The sequence below is a fragment of the Globicephala melas genome, chromosome 5 (assembly GCF_963455315.2).
Source record: "Globicephala melas chromosome 5, mGloMel1.2, whole genome shotgun sequence".
Classification (NCBI taxonomy): domain Eukaryota; kingdom Metazoa; phylum Chordata; class Mammalia; order Artiodactyla; family Delphinidae; genus Globicephala; species Globicephala melas.
Window position 1 is genome coordinate 102,927,219 of NC_083318.1, and position 18,821 is coordinate 102,946,039.

General features: G+C 34.7%; 1 protein-coding gene across 13 annotated transcripts in view; it reads right to left on the bottom strand.

The window, feature by feature from the left end:
• The window catches only part of MAPK10 (mitogen-activated protein kinase 10), a 361,784-nt gene that overhangs the window by 86,595 nt on the left and 256,368 nt on the right, over window positions 1-18,821 (bottom strand). For 12 of the 13 annotated variants that reach the window (XM_060299611.1, XM_060299614.1, XM_060299613.1 and 9 more), the window contains 5 exons: window positions 12,985-13,114; window positions 8,813-8,871; window positions 7,829-7,967; window positions 6,966-7,131; window positions 4,438-4,509 (listed from right to left, as the gene is read on the bottom strand). In XM_060299611.1, coding sequence (XP_060155594.1) covers window positions 4,438-4,509; window positions 6,966-7,131; window positions 7,829-7,967; window positions 8,813-8,871; window positions 12,985-13,114 — 566 coding nt within the window. The remainder of the gene's footprint in view (window positions 1-4,437; window positions 4,510-6,965; window positions 7,132-7,828; window positions 7,968-8,812; window positions 8,872-12,984; window positions 13,115-18,821) is intronic. The other variant, XM_060299612.1, reaches the window with a different exon arrangement.

Genomic DNA, 18,821 nt, shown 5'->3' on the forward strand with positions numbered 1-18,821 from the left:
ACTCTAAATTTCTTGGGAGAGGGATTTTGCTCTTATAACTCTGTCCTCCTCGCATCTGTTCAGATCACCTCAGAATCTCCAGCTCCCATTCTAGTGATTCCCACCTTACTCTGATTTTCTCAAAGTAATAATAATAGAGAAGAGTATTCACAAATTCATGGTGAAAATATATTCTTTTTAGCAAATACAAAGAAAAAATTTTTCTTATTTTTTCAAATGTTTGTGATTATTGGCAATTTGTTTATGGGCGTGAAAGAATGACTAATTTTTACATCCCAATTTTATTTAAAGTCATAAATTATATATTATTTGAGATAACATTGTACTACCATAATATTAGATAGAAGATGCAGAATATAGCAATGTATTAGTTGCAAAAGTTTATTAGGAAGTAAGCAGAGTTATTTCAAAGAGAGAAGAAGGATTAGAATATCTATCTGTACTAGATGGATATAATAATCCACAACCTCCAATTTTTGTTCACCTTACTTTGATTATTCCCAATTTTCATTTGTTCAGGTTTAGAAAAGATATGATAGTCAGTTAATCTGAGGATGTTTTCTTCATTTCTTCAAATATATTTTTGGTAAATCATTCTCTGTTCCTTAATAACCTGGCTTCTTGGAAAGATTATATGTACATCCTTTTCTTTCTAACTGAAATTTCTCATGTTCTCAGAGGGAAAGGCAAGAGGTCGTGTTTTAGCAATCTGTCAGCTTTAATTGGAGATAATATGCTTGAGGTCCAGAAGTTTCAAATGAATACGGTGTGCCTATTTTTAACATTTCCCAGGTCCAGAGAACTTTGGCCAGAACTCAAAATAAAGGAATATCACAGACCTTGCTCAAAAAAGGTGTTACCATTTGAAGTAGAATGGAAAACATAAGGTAGAAAAATATATTTGAAAGAAGCAGGCTTAAGGAAAGAACTGGTATTATATGAAAACTATACTGGTATTATATGAGACTTCAGTAATCAAGAAAACAGCATGCCCTGGTTGGGTTGTGGGGTGGATGGAAGGAGTCAGGAACTAGATAGTCCTTTAAAAAAAACAAAAAACAAAAAAAAACTTCTAAGGAAGTATCATAAAACTGCTTTACTGTAAGTTATTATTTAAAAAACCAAAATCTTAATGAAATATAAAGTCACTGATGCCTCTTATATGATCATTGGACTATGTAAATAAAATAATGGACCTGGCATATTCATTGTTCTCTGGCTTGAAATTCATCATGGGCCCAAGAATTATTAATGATACTATATATTTTGTCAGCATATATGCTATGAAATAGGTTTTAATCATAAAACCATAATGAAAATTGAGTGTATAATAGTATATGTTTATATAATTAAGAAACTCTTTACACAAGAAAAACAAACACTTTATAAAGTTTCCTTTGGATATTAAAAAAGCTAGCAAACTAATAAATCGAAAAGTAAATATGTATGTATGTAGGTTCCAACACTTTTAGTCATCAAGAAACTACCTTGTGATACCATCTGGATCGTATCAATAGTCAAGAAACCCACACAATGTTTCTCAAAATCCAAAATGTTAAATACAATTTTAACAGAGGAAAATAGCTAAAACTTTGGTCGTCAATGATAATTTCATAAGATTTTCCCAATTTTTCAAGGTGTTTTACTACTTTTACTTAGGGTCCAGATTTTAAAAAAAGAGCATTAAAAAGTTCTGTTCAGAGAGAGGAATAATGTTGATTATGATGATAGAGTATTATAACATCATTTTTCAGCTTCAGAGAAATTCAACAGAAATTACTCTGAATAATTCTAAGTGAATTATTCACTTAGATTGTTTTTTTAAGTCTCTGAAGAATTTTGGAAGTAGTCAAGGTATAAACTAGCATATACTAAAATCTGATATTACTTCCAGTAAATGCTGGAATCATTTCAATATGTTAAAATATTGGTATGATTCTTCTCCCTATAAATAAGCTCCATCAGCCCCCAAACTTGTGTCTGATCATCATGGCCTAGTGAAGTTGCTTCAATGCTCTGATCCCTTTATTATTGGTAGTAAGCTCTAATCACAAAATGATAATAACTTCATATAAAAATTAATGAAACAATTCCACTCAAAAACATATAGTACATGTAATCCATTGTTTAATAGGGATTTCTATGGTTTAGTTTAATTTTTAAATATAGTCATGACTAAGACATTAAATTATAATTTTAATTATAGGCAAAATGAATTCCAATGCATTTCATCTGAAAGTTATTTACCCATATTTAAGTAAAATTTAACTTAAGCAAGATATTTTCCACTATAATGACTTTATGTAACTTCCCCACTGACTTATAGGCCAGCAATATATGGCACTAGGCTATCGGATACCAGTAGTTTACATAATCATCACAGGAGATAAAGGAATAAAGAATACAAACCTTTATCACAATCTACATTTTGTGTATTGGGGTTTATTTAATTTCTAGAACCATATTTATCAAGGATATATATTTTATGTATTGATATTTGCACAATTTACTTAAAAGTTCTAAACATTTTTCTAAAAAATAAACTAGGATAAAAGGAAAAACTGACCTCCAAGAGAACAATTTCTGGAAGAATGTAGAATTATCAATATGGTGCTATTATCTTTGCTTGTTTATCTGAAGGGTATTTTGGGTTCAAAAGTGTTTTAATTTTTCCTAATTTTATTGGCTTTTAAATTTAATACTGCTAAAATAAGAGAAAAAGAACCCTGATAAATGCCTGAATAGCTAAATTAGATCTCAGAGAACCATGCTACATGGGAATCAAGTGACTGTAACAACAATGTCACACGGGAATGAGATATTTTGTAACATTTTGTCTTTGGGAATTGATTGAGAAGTTCTGGGTTTTTTCAATCTGAAATGTACTGTACCCCAAAGACAAAAGCACACACACATGCACACACACACAAATTCCTACTTTTGTATGAAATCAATACATACGAATGTGAATTACAATATTGTTCAAACGAACTTTGTATGTAGTTGATTTGTATGTAATTGATCCTCAAAATAAATTCAATAACTAATTTAAAGTAAAATGAAATATTATCATTTAAATACATAATCAATATAAAAATTGAGATATTTTACATGTTTTCTTTTTATATCTTCAAAATCCAGTAGGCATTTTGCACATATAACACCTCTGAATTCAGACTAACCATATTTCAAGAGCTAATGTGGCTAGTGGCTACCTATTGGATAGTATAGTTGTAGAAGATGTCATTACTATTATATTACTATTGGAATTTAGAGAATATCTTATTCATATACAGCAGAATAAACAAATGCCTACATTAAATGCATGGTCATTGTGGCATCAACTTTTTATTGTCAGATTTTTTTTATCATTGGCCTTTTCTTCTATTCCTACTAAATAACAATAATAATCTTTCTTACATTATAAGAGTTCTTAATAGAGCTTTCTTATTAGTCAAATACAATACTTAATAGTTATGGATCACATGTTTACTGCCAATTTCTAAAAACCTTCCAATGTAATAAATATATTGAACTCACTCTTGCATTATCATTGTTAAAGTTATCAGCTGTTGTACTTAGATTTGCACAATTGTGTTTAACAGGGTATTTCTGTATTTATAAAAATATTTTTTCTTTAATATGTAAACTTTCTTATTGATATATTATAAACACATATATGTGCCTTTGTTAAAGAGTGAACTTTTGATCCTTTCAGAAATATACCAGCTCTTTTAATAATTCCAAATCAGAGATACCTGTTCAAGAAATTTCTGATGGAATCTAGTAGAAGACTAAGTGGTAGAACACAAATCAACTTGCTTTTTTTTTTTAATTGACTATACTTCTCACATTGTATATTTCATTTCTTTAATTCTAAATTTCATTGGAAAAGCATGTCTAAGTCACATCTCTAAGTCAGATGAGGCAAGCCTATTTTAAACCCACCTGACCTCCTGCAATTTGAATAATAATTATGATTTTTAAATGTGGAAGTTCTTGTTTGAAGGAAGATGTCCTATATTAAACTATTTAAGACTGGATATAGTGTCAAGAGTAATTCAAATCAATAAAGGCGTGGACAGAAGCTTAAGATGTCAGCAAGTAGAGAAATAATTATGCCTAAATTTGTTGCAGCATAAAATGGTTTTAGAAGGGAGATGGATAATACTTGCAAATAGTTACTGCTATTTTGAGTTACAGATAAGAAAGTTTAAGAAGAAAAAAACCCATTGAAAATTTAATTAAAACAAACCATTGAGGTATGTAGTCTTCAGTACTGGTCAGATTAGAGAAATAATCACTTTTTTTTTAGTCACAGTTATACCACTTACCCAACTTTTTGCTTCTATCTTTACTCTCCTGGCAAAATCATTATGTGTTTAAAGGGAGAGAGAACAAAACAGGTAAGGCTGCAGCAAAAATGTACAAGGATACAGTCCCTTCCTGGAAAGAGGATTTTGTGGCGAACCATTTCTCCCATAATGCATCCCACAGACCATATATCCACTAGAATAAGAGAGAGGGAAGTGAAGAAAAGGGAGGAAAGTAAAGTTAACTAAGATAATTGATCTCTGAAGGAGAAGGAAAAAGAAGCGTTTGATTAGAAGGTACAAATTTTGTCTCCCACCAAAAGTTGGCCAAAAAGGTGAGTTAAAACCAGAAATATAATATCACATAAACAACATCTAGTATAAGAACTCAAATTAATTTTTAAAGTTACTTTATGAGTGCCTTAGATTGCCCTTTAGTGCCATAAAATGGTAGCATGGAAAAGCAGTAGCTTAATCAAAAGTATCTCCATGCCAGGTGACAGCTAAAAGCCACCAAAGGCTTTTCGATGTCATTTGCTGGATGCAGAGAAAATAATCTTAATAGACCCTTAAGGATGGCTGTTTCCATTTTCTATTCTATTCAGTTACACAGAATAGGGCAACTAGAGACCCCCTTTTTCTTGGTCCAAAATAAGGTACATGCAACCAAATCCAAGAAACTAGGAAATGGCTGGAACCATGGTTTAGGCAGAAATATTGGAATCCCTGGTATTCAAGACTTAGTTTTTCCTTCAGAAGTTATTCTTGTAAATAAATACCAGTTTTTGTTTCTGTTTGAAATATTTCAAGAAATATTTCTTGAAATATTTCAAGAAAAAGATGCATAAATAATTTGCACATGTATAAAGGAGTCATGACATAAATAAAGTATTATTAAAGTGTTAAAAAGTTGTTACACACATATGTTCCTCAATTGTCATACTTGTTAACAAAACAGGCTTCACCTTCTCTTACTCATCTTTACCCTCTTCCAACTCGCTTTTTAGTAAGGACAAAGGGAACTCTGGGGCAGAAACATTAGGCTAAAATGCTCCTTGGGGAAGGAAGGCAGGGTTCGGTGCACAGGGTAGCTGGGCATGCCTGTTGTCAGAGCAAGCAGGTTCCTCTGCATGATAACCTTTATCCGGTATAGAGGTGAGAGCAGCACAAGGGTGCTAGGTGTGCTTTCTGCATGGATCAGGAGAAGCCAAAAAACTAAGGTAGGAACTTGCAATTCTTTCTAGTGAGGGAAGAACAAGGGATGAGATCACATGCCATCTGTACAGCAAAGGTCTGAAAATCCATGAGCAAATTCAGAACACCCTCCCCCCAGATTCTTGTAGATTCTTGATTTCTTGAATTTTTTAATTTGTTCCCACTTTGATTTTTTAAAAATAACTTGTGAAGAATGTATACAACTATCTTCTTTTCCAAATAAGTTAGGTGTGGTATTGCCTTGGGAAGAGGACTAGATTTTCCTCTTCCAAGTCAAAATGGATTAGAATTCTGCCATTGTCCAACAAAGTAAACCTGACCTTCCTAAGAACCCTTTCCCTTCCTCTGCACAAATGCACAAAAGTATTGGCTCTCTTCTAATCTGGAAGGGCACAAAGAAATTTTTTAAAACTTTGGTGGCCAGGGAATTTTCATAAAAGTACTCTGTAGCACCTATACATAAAAATACAATGATAATTATTTCTATAAAACTTATAGATTGCCAGGAACTAAATAGAATAGAATATCAAAATTAGTATGAAAGGTACACTGAGTGCATATATACAATTCTAATTTAAGACAAGTTTAATTCCTAAATATAGTGGATGTGTTTTTTAATACACCTCATTACTTATTAGAGATATTCTTTTCAAAATAATATATTGCAATGCTTTCTAATAAGTATTTTTATAAATCCTTCATTTTAATAAAATCAAATTGGACTACATTTTGAAGATTCTACCTTTTCTTTTAAAGTGTTCATGAATACTAGATTTTCTTCATAAAATCAATAGCGTAAAATTTATACTTTTCTCTCTCTATGGTTTTAGGATTTATAAAAACTTACTAGGCAATTGCTACCTTAACTATTACTTATGGAACACTTTAAAGTATTAAAGAAATTCTTATCCAACTTGAACAATTTGTATTATTCTAAATTGACTGTGCATTGAGCATTTGTGAATATTCTTGCTCCAAGGATTTGTGGTATCTTTTTATTTGTCTTTTCCTAAGACTAGAGCCATCAATCTAAGAAGTGACATAAAGCCAAATGGCTAAATGCAGGAGATAGATTTCTTCCTGTTTTTACTCACTTTGAGCTGAGCTGCCACCTAAATAGCAATTTTTCTCAATATCTATAGCATGTATGTTAATCAGTATCCACTTGACTGTTTAATCAGACTCCATTTACAATTCTTTTTAGCTATGACATTTCAGTGTTCTTCTAACCAAGCTTACTTCTCAGAAACATCCTTTACATGTTTAATGAGTGGTTCTTCGTAGTAATATTTTTTAAAAAACCTCTGAATATGAAAGCTGGCAGCCTTATTTTTTAAAAAGTTCATATACATGAGAGAGAACATTACTCTTGGCTATCTAAAACACGTACTCATTTTCTTCACAGTTTCTTTGGCTGGTACTCAGAAGCATCCTTACCGTTCTCCTTGTAGCCCATTCCCAGAATAACCTCGGGGGCCCTGTAATAACGTGTCACCACATAAGGAGTCATCATGAAGCTTGTGCCTGCTGTCCTGGCCAGTCCAAAGTCTAGGATTTTCAACGTACAATCAGACTTGACTACAATGTTACTTGGTTTCAAGTCCTGACAATAGGAACAAGAGAAGATATTAAAAGCTAGCATCAAATGGAACATGTGATTTCCATCTACTCAATCAACATGGCAGTCTTGCAATAGCACTGATGGGTGCCCGCCTGCCATTGACTGTAGAGCCCTATGTAAAGCAAAAGAGTACTTCCCAAAAGAAGTTTACAATTAGTTTTGGGATTTCTTTGTTTTAACATCCTCAGAAACTTTTTTAAACCCAGAAGAGAATTGTATCATTTTTACAATTTAGTCTCATCTTGGAAAGAGGTTTTTAGAAAAAAAACATCATTTATTGTCATGTTAGGTTTCTCCTTATGGCAACATAAACCTTTTAGTTTATACTTCATTTCTAGGCCAGACAGAAGAGCAGATCAGGGCTGCTGTCTTTATGTGACCAGAAACACTGGAAATGAACTGCCTTGTTTCAGCTGCACATATGACTCTGCCAGTCAGAATTTCTGAGAAGCCTTGGAAGCTGACTCTCAATGAGCTGAAACAAAATGTTAAACAAAACCAACTACAGTGTGCTAAAGTCTCCTCCTACACATTAGTGAACTATGTGCTAATTCTATAGTAAAATAAATGAAGTACATTATATTTAACCAAGCTCCCCTACATAAAGAAAATTACCTACAGTTGCTCTTTCTCTTCTCCACAAGCATCTTCATTATAATTCTGGACTAAGTATTCTTACCCTGTGAATAATTCCAGCAGAGTGAAGGTGCTTGATGCCACACAACATTTGGTATAGCAGGTAAGACATTCGCTCGTGGTCTAACTCCATCTGAATCACCTGACACAAGTTGGCATCCATCAGTTCCATTACTAAGTAACTGCAAGGTAAATCCACATTGTAAGTTCCAAATCACAAGACATGTGAAGTCCTTCAAACAAGTCAGGATCCTCTCCTAAATCTATAAGTTTCCGAACTTCCCAGCTCAACTTTTGACTGAATTAAGTATATGAAAAACCTCCAAGTATTGCATGCACGTTAGCCATGGTAACTCTACCACAAAGATGCTAATAGAAGTAGCATTTATTAGTGTGTGGTTCCTGTCCATATATTTTGTACCTTCATCTTGTTCTCATTTTTCCCTGAATTCCCTGAACTCTTTCCCGTGTATTATGATTACAAATAAGAAAAAAAATTCAGAATAGCATCTTCCATTAAACGCAAGGTATCTGTGTTAAATAAGACAACGTGCTAGGAGTCACTTCCTCTCCTCTGCTTATTGTCATTATACTTCTGGAAGGTTTTTTTGCACAAAATCAAAGGTACCACAAAAATAGAAAGAAAGATTAAGGATGATTTTTTTATTGTGTCCGTCATTAATATTTCTCAAAGTGAATTGACTCATTCTAGAAAGTTCACAGAATAAATTAAAAATAAGTAAAAATATAGAATAACTAGTAAGTCTTCCCTGATTCTGACTGAACTAAAGAACATGGGGCAACAAAGCACAAAGAGCCATAAGGCCAGAAAGTAGCAGAAGTGTCTTTCCAGGAAGAAGCGGCAGAAACAGAACCTTCTCTCCTGTCACTGGATCCCTTTCATTTGCCGCCAGTTCTTACCTCCCTTTGATCTCTACAAGGGATTTCATTCATCTGATTTTTGTTAATATCACTTGAGTTATTTGAATGTTATGCTCCCCCTTCCTTCATGAGTTTTGTTACTTACACATCTTGGAACTCCTCCAGCGTTTTCTGGGGTGTGAAGACATTTAATAAACTAATAATCTGGAGAAGAGACAGTGGAAGGGACAGAAGAAGGAGAGAAAGAAAAGGGGAGAAAATTAATTATTTAAAAAGCATATTTAAACAAGCACTTATTCCAACTCAAAGTCACATATTAGTGCTATGGTGGATATAGAAAAGTCGGAAAAATTTTCTAGAACTGTCTCATAGAACATTCAAAAACGTATTCAGAAAGGACATGTAATCTGTCTTCAGGTTAAAATGCAATTAAAAAGCTCAAATTCTTAGGCAGAGAAAAGAGTCACAAAAGATATATGATTGTGATATTGCTTTAGAGTGTGATTCTCCTTAGTAAATATAGGGTTGTAATGTAACTAAACAAAAAAGAGGAAAAGCCATGTAAGAAAAGTAAGGCAGCAGTGAAATAACCAGCAAGACTTAGCAAGGCTATGTCTTCCTCTAAATGAAAAGGTGGTGTTTAAGTCAAGGAGATGTTCTATGTTAAGGAGGTATTCTAAGTCAAGATTTTTTTGTGTTGTTACTTTAGTTTTTTTTCTTCTATTTCACACTCAAATATTATTTAAACTAATGCTCCAATGGTATGTGTGGGGAAAGGTATATCTTGGATGATATCAATGATGAATTTAATGGCAAATGTATTTTAAGTTATAAAAATGATTTTTTAACTTTTTTGTTTCCTGCTTTAGTTATTTTATATATTAGGTAGTAAAGAAGTTTACCTTCTAGCATAAGTAAATGTTAAAAGGAAAAAACCTTTGTTTTATGCAAATAGATTACATACATAAATAACTCAAAATTGTCTTTCAGCTAAATATTCTGTACTAAAATGCCAGTGGGAAATAAAAATAAAAAATATAGATAACAGACCTCTACTCATTGGATGGATGCAATCATTCACAAAAACAAATTTAAGATGTGTACATCTTTAAAACATGAACTAATGAATTTCAATAAAGTTCATAAGTGGTATAGAAACACGAAGTAATAAACAAAACAAAATGATTTTCAACATTGGAGAAATGCAGTCAATCTAAGGAATGCTTTAGGCCTTCAGTAGTTTCCAATTATTGAGGAATTACTGAGAAAAACAATCACAACACTATCCAATACTTTCATATATATATATATATATATATATATATATATATATACATACAGGGTAATTGTTATAACATATCAAAAAACACAAGATTATCTCTTCTGAAGCAACCTTGCAGCATGGAATATGCATATGGAAATAAAACTGTTTCAAAATATTTTTTTAAAATATTTACTTATTTGGCTGTGCCAGGTCTTAGTTGCAGCACATGGGATCTAGTTCCCTGACCAGGGATCAAACCCAGGCCCCCTACTCGGGGAGCATGGAGTCTTAACCACTGGACCACCAGGGAAATCCCTCAAAATATTTTTAAAACTTGTGATTAAAGTGCTTTGCTATTCTGTATACTTAGTTATGGTGTGTATTGAAAAATGTCTACCGTTCTCATTGGAACTGTGAGCCTGTTTTTATAATACTTATTCGTAGAAAGTAATTCATTTTGATATTTGTTCAAACAAAAACATCAGAGACTGTGTGTGGGACACACACACACAACACGTACAAACAACACTTAAAGATGAAAAAATGCTAATCCATATTATCTGGTGAATAAATAATCTAGGTAATCTAAATTAATCTAGAAAATAGCATTACAATGTTAAATAAGTCAAGGTTTATTAGTTTAAAAAGTAAATTCCCCACTATATATTCTTGTATTCCCCTTTTCTATGCCCTTGTTTTAACACCTTCATTGTCTTTGATTTTCCTCTGAGTATTTCTCCTCTGTTCTTTCTTTGATCCCTTATAAATCCTAACTCCTATTAATAACCAATCAAAAATCTTATCTTTAGAAACAGACCATCACAGGTATTTCCATTTTAGTTCAAACATTTTCAGGCAGGAATCTGATGCAGTTCCTTTTTTTAATTCCAACCCATTAAAACGCACAGATGTGAATCAACATCTGTCATGGCCCCACAATCATAACAGCTATCACTTCCTAGAATTGTGTTCATTTTCTAAATGGATTGTCTTCTTTATTATTAAAAACTTAATTGGGGTTGCTTCACTATTTTACATTACTTTCCACAGCATTTCCAGCGTTCTTCATTGACTGCTTGTAGTTAGTATTACAAGCAACAACGTGGAATTTGCATTTAGCTGTCAGTGAATTTCCTTTCTGTTAACAAGTTCCAGAAATTTATTTCCCTAGATTTATATACATACATGCATACAAACATATGTACATACACAAACATATGCACATACACACATAGCAGGTAGGATGCCATTTACAAAATATTATTTCAATTTGGAAATCCTTTTTAGGTAACATAAATGTGAACCCCCATATTCCAGTCAAGAATGGGGAGTAGGATTCCCTCAAATTGGCAAAGTAAGTGGGAATTTCTCCACAATGTATTTATTGTATTTTAGGGACTGGAGGGAGGATAAGGGAAATATAAATATTCAATATATGAAAACAAAAAACTATTAAAACTTCCCATGCAGTTGTTTCATTGCTTGTGTCCATCCATCTTCCATTGCCTATGGTATTTCTCATCCTCTTTGCTATCATAAAAATAGATTGCATTGGTCATGTGGTTAATCTTGCTCCTGCCTTTATTTCACGTACTGAAAGAACAAAGTGCTTTTAGCAGAATGATCTTTCTTAGGAATCATCATTTCTAACATTTCTATATTCTTTTCTAGAAGTATCATGTTCCTTGCCTGGCCAAATCAGAGATGGGTACATACTTCATAAAATTTCTCTTTCTGAGTGAGGCCTTTCCTGCTAAACCTATTTAAAAAAGTAACCCTACCCACTCTGCACTGACCAGTATTTTTTATCTTTCTTCTTCGTTTTGTTTTCCTTGGTAGCACTTGTTACTATCTGACATTCTAAACATTGACCTACCTATTTTGTAGACTGCCTTTCTCTTCCCAGTAGAACATGAGCATCGCATGGGCAGGGATTTGTCTCTCTTATCTTCACTGCTGTATGTTTAGCACCTAGAGCATCTAGATCTATACCTGGAACACTGTATTCATTTAACTGTCAAATGACTGAACTAAAAAGTCATTGGAGTAGAGTAATAGGAGGAAAAAGAAACACTGTCATTGGGCCTAAATCCACATATTTTTATTTTAAATATCTTTCAACTAAACACTCATACATTTGCTTCTACTTAGTACCTTATGACAACTTCACCTGTTTATAAAACTTCACTGATAATTTCATGTATTCTATGATTTTCATACTCAAGAAAAACTTTATAAGGAGTTATTATAGTTTTATAATAATTTATTTTTATTATATGTTTGTATGTAATAAATTATATATAAAATATTTATTATAATTTATTTATTAATTGTCTTTATTAAAATAAGAATTATCTCCCATTTATCCTTACTAAGAAGAACAGGAGCACAGAAAGAATTCTAGAGGCCTTTGCCAGTGTTTGAAGAAGATTATATTCTGAAGTGAAGAAAGCCCTGTAATGGCTTTCCCTACTGAGTTCCGTGAAATGTTCTTGAGAAGCCTGTTCTGAAGTACACTGCAGATATGTCCCTGCACGTTTGCCCAACCCTACGAAAAGCAAGGTGCCAAAGCACAGTGTGTACACTGAACAGTTGGAGGACACTGCCAGACTATAGCTAAAAGTAAAAGGAGATAAAAATCTTCACCTGTTAATAATTAAATTTAAATTTTTATAAAGAAACATAGCATATTGTTCTTTAAGATATTTTTGGTTTGGTTTTGGTTTGTTTGGGTATTTTTTTTTAAATTTATTTTGGAAATGCATGAAGTTCTCTGGTTAATTTGGAGCAAGATAACCAAATACGGTTAATTTCTTAACAGGGAAATATCTATCAGATTCATCCCCTCCATGCCATATGATTTTCAGATGATTTTTGAGAAGAAGGCTACCATGAGCACAATGAAAGCAAATGTAGCATATGGTCAGGATAAACAATCTTAAGGGGCAAAAATTGCAAAGTAAAGAAAGCTTTTCCCACTCAAGTTGGCATACTGATCTTCTTTCCCCAATCTCACCACCTCCTACCACCAGAGCTTTAAAATAAGAACTCACATTTTTATGGTTCACACACTTCATGAGGACCAGCTCCCGGTAAGCTCTCTTGGCATGCGTTTGGTTCTGAAAGGGTCTGCTGAGCTTCTTAATGGCCACATTTCTGTCAAGAGCAGCATCATACGCAGCACTGCAGAGACCCAAGAGCAATCCAGAATTAAGAACAAAGGAGCCCTTAGAATTCCTGCCTACCAAACTAAAGATACAGATAAGGAAAATACTAGTTTGGAATCCTACTCAAATACCTGCTTCTCAAGCCACATGTCAATCAGGCTGTAAATAAAGACATAAGAGTGACTAGTATAGAAACATTCTACTTGCTAGGAAAAGAAAAAGAGTATCTAGCCAAGAAAACAGCATGTAATTGCATCAGTGAGTCAGGGACAAAAGAAAGAAAGTGCTCAACTTTCCCACTGGCCATGTGACTGTGGCAAGTCATTTAATCTCTCTGGGCTTGAATTTCTCATCCACTAATATGTGATATTTAGCTGTAAAACTTTATTGTTCTTTGATCGTTTTCAGTGGACATTCATTCTTTCCCCACTCACAGGACTAGTTTTTTTTTTTTTTTTTTTTTTTTTTGCGGTATGCAGGCCTCTCACTGTTGTGGCCTCTCCCGTTGCGGAGCACAGGCTCCGGACGCACAGGCTCAGCGGCCATGGCTCACGGGCCCAGCCGCTCCGCGGCATGTGGGATCTTCCCGGACCGGGGCACAAACCCGTGTCCCCTGCATCGGCAGACAGACTCTCAACCACTGCGCCACCAGGGAAGCCCCACAGGACCAGTTCTTAAGGTGTGACACTAATTGCCATGAATGCACAGGTGGGCTGATGCTCAAAGTGCACCCATTAACAATAACAAAGCTTGAAATAAGGAATGCAGTCAGACAGGGTTTCAGAAGCATAAATCATTACGTTTAAATACAAAGACAGAAATGAATGCTACTGACGTTTGAAGCTTTCAAGCCATTTGAGAAGAAGTTACCATGCTTTATGTTTCTGCCATACTCAGAATACATGGGTTTAGGGATCAAATGAGGAAGTGAATCACTTTTTGCTAAATATTATACCTAATGAACCCGCTCACAAAGTTTTTTCCATCTCTGCAAATTTGGGTTGTCCTGGACTTTGTCTTCGTTGCCAGGAAAGAAGGGAGTAATCAATATCCTATTGATCTATTGAATTGGAAGTGACATTAACCATTTAGGGCTCATGACACTAAACTAAAAGATAAATAAGAGGTTTGGTGTATTGCAAATAGACTCACAAGAGAAGTTTGGACAAAGTCTTAGAGTTCATCTGGTCCATGCCTCCATTTAATACTTATTCCTCTCCAAAACACCTCCATCAAATTTTGACCAGTTTCTCCTTGATCATCTTCAAAAACATGGACCCCTTTACATAAAGCCAGCTCATTCTGTTGTTGGAAAGCTCTTAGAGTTAGAAATGTCATCATTCTAATAAACAGAGTTGTCTCTCTGTGATTTCTACTAACTACTGTCAGCCCTGCCTTCCAGGGCAACTCAAAATAAAGTATTCCCTTTACATCATGACAAGCCCATAATGTTTGAAATCTATTAAAGGACCTTGCACAATGTCTGGCCTACTCTATAAGCACTCAGTAAGCACTCAATAACTCTTTGCTTTTCTTATTCCCCCACCTAGGTCTTTTCTTTCTTAAGCTAAATGGTCCTACCACCATTTGTTAGAGTGTGATTTCAAGCCCTAGTACCATCTGGTCAGCTTCCTCTGAATATATTACAGTCTGTTGATGTCCTCTGAAAATGCCATTGTTACTCTAAGCATGGAGTGTCAGTGAAGACTAGGGAAAGGCTACCAACTCTTTCATTCATTCACTTGCTCATTCATTCTGTCGACACAGTTAATACAGCTAAGTCTGTCCTGGTTTCCTTGATAAATGCATCACGCACTATTGATTCACAGTGAACCTATGCTAATTAGAAATACTGTCTTTTTAAAAACTTGTGCTGCTATTCAACTCTGTATTTTAGCACTGGTACTTCTATTCTTGTGTTTGTTCTGTTCTTGTTAACCTATCAATGTCAGCACAAGAGTCAAATGGGCATACATCTTATAGATAGTGTACAAGGACAACAGTTAATTTGGAAATACAGGAATTAAACTTGCTTTCTGAAGCTAAGAAATTGTGTCAACAGGAAAGTGATCAGAACAGTCACCTTAAAGAGAAAGACTAAATTTTAAGCCAAAGCAACTTAGGTGAAGTCATTAAAATATCTAAAGAAAGAATAGCAATTAGTCATGTGGGCCTAGGAAGGAGACAGAGAGGTAAATTCTGGTACTGCCTGGTGAAATAAGAAAGTGTGCTCTCAGGTAGGTCCAGGGATCCAGTCAGCCAGGTTGAAATCCCTACTGTGACTGTCAGAGACTACAGCCAGTTAGCAATCTGATCTGTGTCTCTTTAGTCTGATTCTATCCTCTGCAGTCAAAATTCTATTCATGAGGCTCTCCTTCAGAATTCTGCATGTAAGTATTATGTCCATATTTGGTTAGCTTGACTACTGCATTGTCTTGTAATTTAATAAATCGGAATCTGGTTTTGTGTGTGAGCTTTTAGTGAGTCATGTCGATGTGAGTTTGAGTTCCTGAGATACTGAACAGATCCTGGAGACAGTAGGCCCATGTGGGATGACTGAGAAAATGCTGCCCTCTGGGGATCTTGGCAGGTTCTGGCCAATCTCTCCTAGAAATGTGATGTTCTCTCTCCCTCTGGTACCTCTTTCTTGAAGAAATTCTAGGTCTGAATCTCAGCACTACTGCTTACTAGACGTGAAGCTATGAGCAAGCCACTTACACTTTCTGGCATCAGTTTCCACATGCTTAAAAATGGAGGTAATAACAACCTGACAAGATTGTTATAAGGAGTAAATGAGGTAGTAATGTATCTACAGCCTCTTGCCTAGAGTGTGCACTCAATAAATAATGACTATTACTATTTTTAAAGTCAATGTCCTTGCTGGAGTCATTGTGTAATGCAGGGCAGGATTATATATATATATATATATATATATATATATATATATATATATATATATATTTGATATTTATCTGCTGTAATTGGACATGTATCTACTAATCAGCAGTTTTTAATCTTTCTACTAATTACAGATCCATTCAACTATACCACTATCCTGAGCACATTTCACAAGTTTGTCCTATGTTATAAAATTCTGGGACAAACGCCTTGTTAAAATCCAGACACATATAGCTATGCAGTTCTATTACCTACCACTTTAATAAGCTATTTGGTGTGATTTGTTTTTAATGAAACCCCTATTCCCAGTCACCACTACATGCTTTCTTAATGACTCACAGGGTATCATTTCTAACCAATACTAGGACCAATATCAAGTTCAGTAGGTGTCTCTTATAACCTCCTTCTTCCTTCTAAAAAAATAACGTTCGCCTATCTACAGTTGTATGGAATATGGTGGTTTGGCCCATTTACTCCCTTGTATCATGCCTTCCTGTACTGAAGAGACTTGAGAGACACACATACAATTCCTAGATGCTTTTGCAGCTAGTATTCTGGGTTCCAATATGGTCCTGCCAGGCAGATGCAACCGTGGGAGATTTGCAAGGCAAAAGTGAGGGTGGTCATCTTCTAACATTTCTTAGTTATCAAGCACAGTCTCAGGAAGATGTGAAATTTTCTTCTGAAGCAGTGATTCATGTCCTTTTCCAGAATCCTGGGAGAGAAGATGGTTTGAAGCAGAGGCAACAGTGGTCTCCAGAGCCCAGTCACCAGCATGACGGAGTAGTGATGATGGTAATAATGAGTGTACAGTTCCAGCTCTGTGATTTTCAAATCTCGGTTACAATCATGTATTCCAGAAGTTCAGTTTTTTTAGGATACTCTCAGAGGTTGGGGCTCCCATGGTGATTCATCTCTCTCATGTCTGGGAGTCCTTCCAGGAAGCCCAGACTAGAGTTCACTTCTCCAGGCCTTCCAATGATTTGCAAGCACCCAATTTACTGTATTAAATCTTTGCCTACTTATAATGTTTCTGCCTCCTGCCATGAACCCTTGCTGACACTATAATCTTTCCCATTTTCTGTAATTCCTCAGTGATTACTGGCAGCAGTTTAGCAAATACATCTGCAAATTGGAATCACTGGTTGCTACATAGTCACAAATTAATGTCTGAAAGTTTTTTGTTACTCTGAAGTCCTTCTTTCTTTGAATCTTGGACTATAGAATTTTATTTTATTTCTTTCAGTGGCTTTTCTTTTTTTTCCTTCATGCCAGTAAAAAAAGAGATAAATCTTTATGAAGGTTTTTCAGCCACTTCTAGCAACTTTCCAGCAATTCTGCTGAAAATTTTCTAGCAATTTCTTAACATACTCACTTCCATGTCTATCAGGTTTATTCATGAAAGAAAGATACAGCCTTCTTTTGTTATGCTCCTGTCATTTAATCCAGTTTTATGATGCAATAAAGCTATGTTTACCTCCTTGAATGTATTTATATAAACACACACACACACACACACATCCCTGTAGGCAAGTCTTACTCTCAACATAAAATCAGTTGTTTTGATTTTTTTTCCTTCTGGAAATTGCAGACAACCCGTTGCAAAGTTTTCTTCTTCCTAAGTCATAATTATTTATTTGATAATTTCTCTTATTCCCCTTCCCTATCACATTTAAAATGTTCTTGATCAATATTAACATGCTTGTTGGCAAAAAATTAAAAAATTAACTAAAAAATCTCTAGGAATTGTGAGAAGAACTTTATGTCTTAAAAAATAAAAATTAAAAAACCTTATCATTGGAGCACCTTAAACATCTTAAGCCATAGCTGGGCAAGCCAAATTCTGTCCTGGAATATACGCTGCACCCTTCACTGTTCTTTTCCCATGTTCCCATATTCTCACTTTGACATTTACCAACGGCCTGGCCTTTAATTGAAAACTATCAAAAAATCTCTACCTCATGCCCTCAAATATCTCACTTTCATGCCCAAACATTATAGTCCCTAGACATGCTATCAAGACACTGATTCCACCACAGAGAAACATGTTGGCCAACCTGCAAAATCACCTCTGCCTCAAGGCTTTTGCATTGTTCCTTCTGCCAGGAATGCTCTTCCCACATCCTCACTTGCCTGACTCCATCTTGTAATTCAGGTTTCAGCCTAAATCATCTCCTCAGTAGAGGCCTTCCCTAATCCCCATATCAAAAGTCAACAGTTGATTTTTTGGACTAATCTGTCATTGAATTGCTTGGCTATATCAATTTGGTTACATTTTGTTAGAGATATTTTTGATTACAAGTAATAGAATTATGACTAATAGTGGCTTAACTATTAAAGATCTTCATTGTATCATACAATGGAAAGTCTAGAAGTAGGCATATCCCAGTTTCAGGAATACATCATAACTCTCATGGGCCCTAGGCACTTTTGGCTTCCGATTTTCTGCAAATTGTTTCTAAGCATGTTGAAAAAACAGCCAATAACAGAAATCCATTAGTGCATCAAAGGGAAGTGTAGGTGCTGTGATGTACTGCTAAGATTCCCCTTCAGGAATAAAGGACTTTTTATCCCAGCTGCTGGGAATGCTGCTGGCACACAGCCTCTCAGCTCTTCGTCCCCTCTGGTTATAACCTCAGCTGAAAAGAGCTGCCTAACTGAAGTTACACTCTCTTCTTGGGCAGCCTTCAATCAGCGACTAATAAATCTGGGATTATGAAAGCCTGGCCACCTCACCCCAACTCAGGACAGCTAGGAAGGCTCATTCTCTCTTAAAAATTCCCAAAAGGGTCAGCTGAGGCGTCCACTGAGATTTCATTGCAGCT